This window comes from Anarrhichthys ocellatus, unplaced genomic scaffold (assembly GCF_004355925.1).
Source record: "Anarrhichthys ocellatus isolate YVR2014 unplaced genomic scaffold, GSC_Weel_1.0 scaffold27, whole genome shotgun sequence".
NCBI lineage: Eukaryota > Metazoa > Chordata > Actinopteri > Perciformes > Anarhichadidae > Anarrhichthys > Anarrhichthys ocellatus.
Window position 1 is genome coordinate 5,033,930 of NW_022280057.1, and position 10,831 is coordinate 5,044,760.

General features: G+C 39.4%; 1 protein-coding gene across 1 annotated transcript; it reads right to left on the reverse strand.

The window, feature by feature from the left end:
• Positions 1 to 1,815: 1,815 nt before the first annotated feature.
• LOC116391839 (neuronal acetylcholine receptor subunit non-alpha-3-like) lies at positions 1,816 to 9,409 on the reverse strand. The gene is made up of 6 exons (XM_031862794.1): positions 9,176 to 9,409; positions 7,546 to 7,697; positions 5,083 to 5,127; positions 4,387 to 4,496; positions 3,191 to 4,106; positions 1,816 to 3,080 (listed from the first exon to the last, which is right to left on the reverse strand). The coding sequence occupies exons 1-6, from the start codon at positions 9,231 to 9,233 to the stop codon at positions 2,916 to 2,918; spliced, it is 1,446 nt and encodes a 481-aa protein (XP_031718654.1). The 5' UTR covers positions 9,234 to 9,409; the 3' UTR covers positions 1,816 to 2,915.
• Between the last annotated feature and the right edge of the window lie 1,422 nt (positions 9,410 to 10,831).

Here is a 10,831-nt window from a genome sequence, read left to right on the forward strand (position 1 = left end):
GGGGGGGGGGGGGGGGTGCTCTGTCAAAGTTCTGGCACCCAGGTAAGTGGTTACTTTGAGTGGTCGGCCTGACGCTTGATGTCATTCACTCCTCTCTGGTTCCTGGTAAACATCTGTGAAGGAAACTCTTGTTCACTTTCACATTGAGATGAGAGATTCTGAGCTGTGGAGACACTCAGACGTTCGCCTGATCAACAGTGCAGTGCTCAGACAGGTTTCTGGTAAATCTCACATTTTGCTACTCTTTTGCTTACTTTACTATGTTTCTCTCTCTATCTACCTGTTATTTATTGAGCAAAGGTGCACACAAGTGCCAAAAGGAAGCGGTTGCTTTTCGAAACATTTGAATGCATATGATTGTGGGTTATTTCTGTGAGTTGTATGCTCATTATTATTTATAATGGCTTTTCTTATCAGAAACATGATTTGTTTAGATTTAGGGCCATGCTAATCCACTTGACTGAGCAATGTGATTTGATTACTTTACTTTACTATAAATTTGGATTCTGGATTATCTACAAACATTATCAACAATTCAACATGTGCATTTTCTTTTCCCAAAACACTTTTGTTTTGTTTTTTGTTCTCATCACTTTCCTAAAAAAAGTGTGGACTTTGATCTGATTGGTAATATTTTATTGTTAAAATATTACTTGATTATTTGAAATGGAAACTCTTTGTGACTTGTAACTCCTTACTCTTGCACGCTGAAAGTGTTTGACGTCTCTTTTTAAAATACATGTATCTGTGTTAACATTGTGTTCGGGGGTTTTCGTCGCCCCGTTCATGAAGGAGGAGGAGGCAAAGCGATTCATCGGGCTGGAGAGACAGTCAGGATACTGGGATCCACACCGCTCTCAGAACCGGTGGGGTTACACCGCTCAGGAACAGGTAACACTGCTCTGTGTGGTGTGAATACGTACAATAAGCCAGTTTGACCATGATTTATAGTCAGTTAATGCAGTTAAACTCAATACTTTTTCAGCCGTTTAAAGAGGTTTTTCTATCACAAAGTGTCTTTTTCCTCAGGCAAACAAGTACTAGCAGCAGTACGAACAGATGCTGAGTACTACATGGACATGAGTACCATGATGTCTGACCGCTCTGTGGCGACGTGAGTGAGATCACGTTGTAGCAGCAGCAATTCAGTTGTTAGGCATTTTCAATGTGCCTTACTTCATAATGTTTTAATTTGCAAGTGTAGACAATAGTCTTAGTGCCATATTCTTCCTACTTTAGCACAGTGCCACTTTGACGTGAGGTAGTAGTTCCTTACTTGATAATAATAATAATAATAATAGTAATTTTATTGTTTTAATTCAACAGATTTGCTGAGTCAGTATATTCGATTTAGTTACCTCTTGTTGCCATTAAGCAGTTCAACTTTTCCTGAGTGTTATAACCTGTTTTAATATGCTATTAAATTGACATAATTCATTTTCTGTGTTTTGAGGAGATCAGAATTCCCATTAATACAATGCTTGAGAGGTTAAAGCTCAAACATTTACAGTAATGTGAAAAAATGGACATTTTATTTTCCATCCTAAGTAAATCTTGCTTGTTGTGCTATTACAAATATGATTTGATTCAATGATCATTTATTTCAGTTCTGGGGTAAAAAATAATGATGTTTGTGTTTTGCATGATGTGTCATTTCTCTAAAGGAGATGTTTTCTACAGATCCCTGATTTACCACTAGGTGGAGCAGTCACCCTTCTCATCTCTATATTTTTAGTACTTTCCTTTTTTGTTTCTTTGTTTTCTGTGACATCAGTGTGACTGGACAGTCTCAACTTTTGATGATATTATGGACAACTTTAATTTTCAATAGAACAGAGGTAAGTATGGCATTAATAACAAGAAATAAAGCCTCATGTATTTAAACCAACTAGTGCGATAAAGTACATTTGAACAATACAAATACTGTACCTTTGAGGATTGTGCCATTTCAAGATGAAATGTCCATTCGGTCTTAATTTATTTATTACACTATATATTATGTTGCTTAAAATCACTGCAGTGACCAAAATAGAGCACATTTTGTGTTTGAAGAGGGTGAGAAACACAACAACAAAAAGTCCAGACTATTCAGATGCAACATCACAAATTAGAGCTCTTAATGTCTTTATTCCCCTAAAGTATGCTAACGTCTTCAAAGATTCTGCAAACAGAAAACAGGTTGTCGCATATCTAATGAATGTGTAAGGTAGTTCAAAGGTTGTTGGTACCTTGAGAGAATAAATCATTTATTTTTCTTACAATATACTAGTAAAAAGAAGTTACAGTAAGTAACGTATTAGTGACATATAAAATGAACATATTGTTGAAGTGATAGTTTGACATTGGGGATTTGAGATGGTCAACCAGATACACCAAATTAAAGACAATGTCAATTAGAAAGATAAACCAATAGAGAGGAAGTTGTGTTTGATGTAAATTAAGTCAATGATGAAATAGTGAATTATCTCTTTTTTGATGTTTTTTTGCACGTTTCATATAATTTTAGCTTGAATACCTTTCTAAAATTACCATTATGTGTAATCTAGTGCATTAATAGCTGCATGCTACTTAAACCCATCATGATCCACCAAATCCGAATGTGTTGAATTTCAATTGTTTGGCTGAAAAGCAATACAGGTTGCATTCATTTTCACAAAAATTGTATTATTTCTCTATAAGCAAAGCATTATATTATCATAATAATTCGAAATGTGGTATAATGTGCATAACATGTACAGATACAATGACTTAACGACATAGAGAACATTTTACACAGTGGATCTCTGGAGAAGTCAGAGAGTCAAAGTTATCCATTACAAAACACCTGAAGTGTCTTCCTCTTGCTCAGTGGTAACAAATGCGTTGTAGATTCTTGAAGGTTGATGGTCACTTGCCTGTGAAAGTGGTGTTATTGTCTAGTTTGAAGGTGAATCCTCACTTGCAATTGGAGTAGGGATTTTAAAAAACAGGTACAGAGCTGGAGTGAAGATGAGGACAGTGCCCAGTATTGAGACGGTGAGAAACACCCACAGGAAGATCCTGTCTAACACCTGAGCCACAAACTTCCAGTCTTGTACCACCTAGAAAATAGAGGAAATGTGAGACGTTATGACAGAAACAGATATAAACATTGAGCCCTTAGAGCCATTCTAATGATTAGCTCAATCTTTCCTGATCAAGTCAAACCCACCTCGCGGATGAAGTGCTCCTTGCGGATATGTCTGCTGATGTAGCGCACTGAGTAGACAGCCTTGTCCAACATGGTCGCCCAGGCCTCGTCCTCCTTCCCCTCAGAAGTTGTCTGTCCGTGGGCTCCGCTTTTTGCCCTCTGGCCTCCTTTCCGACCTCCAGAGCGGGCCTTCAGCTCTGGGCTTTCAGGAGCCAGCTCTGGGTAGTGGTAGCGGTCGATGTGCCCACGCATGCAGAGCATCCTCGGCAGCTTCTGAAGGAAGAGATTACGAACCCACGGCGACATGGGGTGGTAGGTGGCTGAGGAGCGGTGGTGCACATTGATGACAAAGACAGTGACGATGATTGAGAGTGTCACAAAGATCATGATGAACAGCAAGTACTCTCCAATGAGCGGGATCACCTTGGAGGAGGAGGGAATGATTTCTTCTATGACCAGGAGGAACACAGTGAGCGACACAAGCACAGAGGTGGAGAGTGACAGCTTCTCTCCTTCGTCCGAGGGAAGGTAAAACACCAGGACGGTCAGAAAGGACAAACCCAAACAGGGGAAGATGAGGAAAAGTGTGTAGAACAACGGCAGCCTCTTCAGAATGAAGGAATAAGTGAGGAAGGGGTACGAATATATGTCGTCCTTCCTGTTCCCTCTGGCTCCAGTGGCATTTAGGATCTGCCACTCCCCATTATCGAAGAAGTCCTTCTGATCTACCTGGTTGTCTCTCAGGACCAGGTCCACCATATTGCCATCATATGTCCAGGAGCCAAATTTCATGGTGCAATTCTGGCGGTCAAAAGGGAAGAAGGTGACGTCCATAGTGCAGGCGGATTTGTAACTAGCAGGTGGCGTCCAGGTGATGACACCGTTGAACTTGACAATGGCTTTGGTCATCAGGGAGCCCTCGAACCGCCCATCAGCACTGAAGGAACGTGGAACAAGAAGCTTTTTACGCATTATTTGTGGTTTGATTTTTTTTTTAAGTATTTGTTACTGAAAATGAATTCACTGAATTAAATTAGCACTTTTGATCATAACTCAGTGTTACATAACTGTTATTTTAGTGTGTGAGATTGCAGCTAATATGAGAGTATTAAAATGTGGTTATCAGTATATTAACTTTTTGTTGCTGCACTTTTCATACGGTGCGTCTTAGTTATTTAAGTTTCACATGAAGGTAATGGTCAATCAGTTTGTCTTACTTCTCATAGAGGACGATGTCTGGGAGCCAAATAATTTCAGAGGGGACTCTGATGGAAGTGATACCTCCGTATTTGTCTGGATTCCATCGCAGCTTGTAATCGGTCCACTCCTGGTCAACAAAAACACAGGACATAGGATGCAGTACCGTTAGTCCTCCACTAAACAATACTGAGTTTTAGTTTGCATTTATAGGCATCACAGTTCATTAAAAAGTTGTAAAAGGTTCTTGTCCTTGGAATTGGATCACATCCACCAGAGATTTAAAAAATTAAAAAAAATATTTCATAGGGCTTGTTGAGAGGGAAATGCAACTCCTTTTTAATTTGTTTGTTTTTACAAAGAAAAATCAATGCCTTTTAGCCAACAGAACATGCTGTTCTGTCAAGCTAATGCTATTTGATAATACTTAAATACAAAAAAGTATTTCCTGTGTTATACATCCAAAAGTATTTATTTTTATCAGACAGAACAGAAACAGTGTTGGTCATGAAGAGTGCTGAACTTAGTTTACAAAATTTAGACTGTAAAATACACAAGCGAATATCAATCAATATCAATACTATCATGTTCCTTCTTATAAAACTATTGCAGTATGTCTAACTATTAGGTTGTGTCATCTCCTTGACCTTTGTGTATACGAATGGTAAGATTAATAGTAAGTATTTCGTCTCAGTTGGTTTGTATCTCTTGCTCACCTGCCACAGCCAAACATTGGTTGTCATTAGCTGATTCTTCTCATCCTAAAACAGACAAAGACAACAATAATATTAAAAAAATAGGAAAAATACCCCAGCAGCAAGATAACATAGTATAACATAACATGATCAAAATAAAAAAATGGTTTGCACATCACCAAAATTCAAAACATGTGATTTAAACCTTCTATCGCTCCCAATGTTACTGTCAAGTCTTTAAAAACCGACCAAGATATATAAAGAGTGAAGGTGACTGGGAATGAGGCTCTGGTATTTTTAGTTTGACATAATCTAAATCAACAATATCAGTTATGTTTACATGAATATGTTTTTCCCTTCAAATAAAAAGGAAGAACATCTCCTGCATGTTTGGGGTTGTATCTAATGTCTGATCTGGGTGCTTCCATCACAATATTAGATTTGATTAGTTGACAACATGAGAAGCTTGTTTGAAAGTAAACGAATCATCCGTTTCCCCTGCCATGACATCAGACGGAATCTCATTTACCTGTCTCTGCCACTTCCTTAGTAAACAAGAAAAAGAAACAGAAAACCGGAGGTGGGTGCAGTGAACCCTGAAGCTGAAGCAATATAAATGCAGTCGGAGTGTAAATAGATGAACACAGGAATAGAGATATGAGAGTGGTTAACACAGGCTTATTTCCACATCACTGGAGGTGAGTTTGAATAACAGGGGGAAGACTGAGCGCAATAGACTTGAGAGAAATAAACAGTAGAGAGATGCAGCTGTTTAGTTGTATCCAGACCAGGCCACAGCTGTCAGACTGAGTTGAATGGCTTCATGATCACATAGAGCAGAGGTGAACCATAATCTAATACAGAGTGATGTAGCCTACAGTAGCAGCCTAGAGATGCTCAGGGGACGGACATAGAGTAGTGTAGCGGAGCTGCTGTGTCTCTGGTTAGCCCTCTTTCTCTTTCCCAAAATGCAACAGATCATTCACCTAAATCTGTCTTATCTGCAGTGCTATAGTGGGGCTTTGTTTAATTCATCCCTGATTGTCTTTGCCCAGCACATATGTTAGGTGAAAGGATGAAGAGCTAAATCTAAACTGGTTGAGATTAATATTTTAAACCGAGAACAGCGGCTCCTCCATTAGAGTCCTCCATTTTCTCCTCTTGAACACCTAAACCATCTGAGCCTATCACAGCCAGCCTCTGAAATATTAAAGGAACACTCCAGAGACAGAGACTGTGTGGTTGTAGATATGAAAGAGTGTTCCAGATCTATTTCAGGACCACATAAAGCTCCACACTGTCAAGCTGCCAGTGGCCTGTTTGGCTTCAGCACCGCAGACAGCGACACGGCTCGGCACGCGAGAACCAACCGCATCTAACTCTGGTTCTCAGTGAGAAAAAAACCTTTGTTCTTTTTGATATATTTCTATGTGTGTAAAGTCATTCTATTCTTTTGATGGATGAACCTGGAATGTTTTTGTTGTTGTCAACTCCAAATACTTTGTGGCTTCACCACCATGTCTTTGGCTCTCAGTCCCACGCCCACTGATTTCTAACGATGACATAAATCTTTAAAAAACAGGTTACTATATATACACAAATTATTCATTTTTTTTTTATTTTTTTTTTTTTATGAAAATAGTTTAAATTAAAGGCTAAATGATTTCCTAAAACATCTGATCCCGATATTGTTGAGCAAATTTAAGCTAAAAAGTAGTAAATTGTTCATTTGCTGGGGACTATTTACAGATGTGGTGCACTAGCAAGTAATATCTGACAGCTGGACAGTTTATGTGGGATTTACTCCAAATAAACTAAAGTGTGCATGATCATGGTAATAAAGGACATTTTCACCCACTGATTCATTTATGTCTTTAACTGTTTTGAGACAAGAATGGAGCTCTATGGCAGATAGAAAAAGCTATATCAGGATTTGACTCCACAGATAATACTGACTCGTAGGATTAAATCATTGTTGGTTTTGGTATTTTGCCAATATTAAAAATATGGAGTAACCCCAGACTCATCCTTTAGCATCCGCGTCATGATGAGGTTAAATATACGGTTCAAAATAAGGTGTTTGTTTTTCGACAAAGTGCTGAGTTTAACCCCTTAACTTAAAAATATGTCTCCCAAACAGATTAAAAACTCAAAAAAATATTCTCATGCTATACTGTATGTCACAATTATATTCACCATCTAGTCACTGAAGTTGTAACGTGCCTATATTGAGCAAAATGTAGAAAAAATTGACATGGCTGACATGAATACATTTTTATGGGATTGACCAGTTTACTCTAAAAACCTACTGTACTATAGGAGCGTGACTTGCTTTTAAACAAAACAATTTTTAATTTAGAGGGTTTTGTGGAAAACTCAATGTGTGCTTGTAGTTTATATCCACTAGTGGGATCCAAACTACAAATCTTGTCATGAAAACAGAAGTGCATGGATATGTGCTTGTGATTGCAGGTGTTTTCTCACCACATCAACCAGCTGGGAGATCTTGAGTCCGAAGCGTACCCTAACAGTGTCGTTGACGTGCTGGATGGGCCTGACCCAGCGCTGGTAGCCTTGGAAAAGGCTCCTCAGGAGGGCGTCCTCCATCTCCGCCAAGGACACAAACTCATTCGGAGCTTGAACAAAGAGAAGGAATGTGGACTAAAAACTGTTCATGAATTATCAAATGCTTTGTGTTAGTTTGTGAATAAAGAATAGATTTGAGTAAAGCTTTCTCACAGAGAAAAAATAAACAAACAAAAGAAAGACATCATCTCTACTTTGAGTGGAGAGCATTGGAAAACAGACAGTTTCAACTAGCTTCTAATCACTGTTGTCGAGGAACCTTTTCATGTGTGTTTTTTTTTAAAACATCTAAAAACAAGAGTGATGATGTTGTATTTTAAGTAGGTCAAATGTACAGTTTGAGAGTTAACTACAATTGGCTTGGCAGCAGCACCTTGACATTCAAATACTTTGAATTTCTTCTTCCTCATTCCTCTTTTCCTCATACATTGAAAGTGTGTTTCAGCACTATGGACAGTAACCCTGCTTAAACTGAGATGGATATATTGTCAACACTGTAAACTGTGTTCAGTAAATCCTCAAATGTGTTCCTTTATGTGAATCACATAACACTAGGAGAACAAAATTAGCAAAAAAAAGGTGTATTGAACAAGCTGTTTCCCTCCAAATCCAGCCAATCGTCATCCAAAAAAATGCAATTTGCTGGAAAATTCCCCTCACAGCGACCATAACTGTCTAGTTGTGTGTGGTCGGGTATTGGAACTATGTCGCACTATAAGGGAGAATTAAATTATGCAACTCTGCACGGCGTCACAGATGGAGGGGGAGGGGTTAGAGATAATATAAGTCAGCCCATCAGTCAGCCTGAGGCAATATAATGTCTCTGGAGGGACAGATACAGTAATGTTGACAAGAGACAATATATAATGTCAGACACCAGGGACGTCAAGTGCAAGAGCTGATGTGTGTGAGGAGGAGGAGTGTGGACCTGCGGCTGGTTTCTCTCCTCTGGCTTCACATCTGTCTGACTACCTGACTGGACCGATAAAAGTATCCACAAAGCAAACATAACACCACAAAATCAATGGTTATTTTAGTTCTACTGCATCACCTCTATCTGTGCTTTCAAGGACTCAGTGAGGGGTGCAGAGAGCTGGACGCTGACATCCGACACCTGTGTTCCTGTCTGTCTGATGAACAATCAGCTTCAGCACAACTGAGCCTCTGTTCTTGAACTAAAAAGCTGATAAATCTCAGTGGAAATAACTCTGATAACATGTGATTCATTTTTTAGTTCCAAATATTTCTGCTTGACTAGTGGCATCATGATGAAAACAAATCCCCAAATAAGAAGAAAGGGAGGAAATAGTCTACAAAATAACATGAATGAGAAACGGGGAAAGTAGCACAATTAACACGGATTCTGTAACAAACTGCTGTAAAGCACCAACCTATAGCTTTGGATATAAGCAATGAGTTAAATGTGCATGTTTATCAGGTCAGAATGTTACACCACATGGTCCGTCTCTCCAAACATTAACGATGCTAGTGGATTCCCCCCCAAAAGAACACATAATAGTTTCCTTACCGGGGATGTCGGCGAGGGACAGCGGGCAGAGGAGGAGGAGGAGGACCGTCAACTTCATGATGCTGCCTCCCGGTCCGACCGAGCGCTCCCACAGACCCCCTGTTACTATCGGCTGTTCTGCTGGACAGGAGGACTACAGTGCTCACACTAAGGTGGCGCAGGCACGGAGGTTTCCATCAGTTGTGATCAACACCATGGGGAAAAAAAGCCCTCCCTCTACAGTTTCACAGGGACCCGGTGTCACGGGGAGCGGCGGTCAGCAGAGCGGCTCTCTGGAGGAGGAGGAGGAGGCGAGAGTGGGACGGATGCCTGGGTGGGGCTTAGGCGTAGAGTTTAAAACCCGATCGGAATCGTAAAGCACGTTTTATCTTGTATCTCTGTGGGGTTGCTGTTCTGCTTGTGGCTTTTTATGGTATAACACAAAAACATTATAATAATCCTGATCGGGACTATGAAAGGAAACTTTAGGTTGTGCAGTATATTTTATAAAGTGTACATTTCACTTAAGTCTTGGAAGAACTTGCCCTCATATAATGAGTGATGCATCGTTTCCTTTTTAGAAGTATAGAATTGGGACGTGATGTCATTGTAGTAGCGTGTGACAAAGGGTGGATGTCATGATACTTAATGGCGACTACCTTATGCCGTGTAGAGGGCTGTATGTCCCGCACTAGTAAAGTAATAGCCCACATTCTAACTGGCAAATGTAGTGAGATCAGCTGCGTATTTAATGTCACCGTCACTGCTCCTCCACTGGAGAGCGCTAATAGGAACACTAACACAGGACATCATGCTGTTAGGGAGGACATGACAGGAGAGCACGTTTCTGACATTTAAAGATTCCCTCCAGCTACAATTGAATCTGTGGTTTATAAATTTCAGAGCAGCCATGAAATGGAAAAAGACTATTATAATATCCCAATTGGAACTCATGTTTGTTCTTATGGTATCAGGTGCATGGTTTATGTGTATTATACTTTACCATGTTATGAATCATGATATTCATTCAACAAGAATCATGGCAATAATCATATTTGCTGTTACTGATTGTGGCCTATATGTGATACTGTATTGTCCTCTACCTGACAACAGGTTTTTAAATTCACAGTACTCTACAGCATCAAATTATTTTTTCAGCGTCATTTTCTCCATGACACACATCAAAGAAAAGTCTGATTATTTCAATCAAGTTGCTTTATGGATAGCAACAGACTCATGGGAACATCACCAAAGACCAGAGTGTATCTATTTGTGAGGTGTTGTTGTCAGTGCAGCAGGTTGCGCAACCAAATGCTTCATCACAATTATGTAACATTTTGATCCTGTTTTTCTTTTCATTCCTATCGTTCTAGTCTTTTTTTCCTTATTTATGACATGAGTGACACAGCATAGCTAGCACTCGAAAAAGGTCTAATTCACACACAAAGAAAGAGAAAGATAAAGAAAAAGAGAACAGGAAAAAGAGCGTAAACTCATTTACATCCCCCACACAAATCACATAAATCACACTTCTGATGAAGAACTGTGCAAACAACATGACTTCTAACAAAATGCAGCAAATGTTTAGTTGAAGTGAGAAACAAGCCGTTGATAGAAATAGATACTGTTTAGTGTATATGAGCTTGGACACTTTCTGTATTCAATAAAATAAATAAC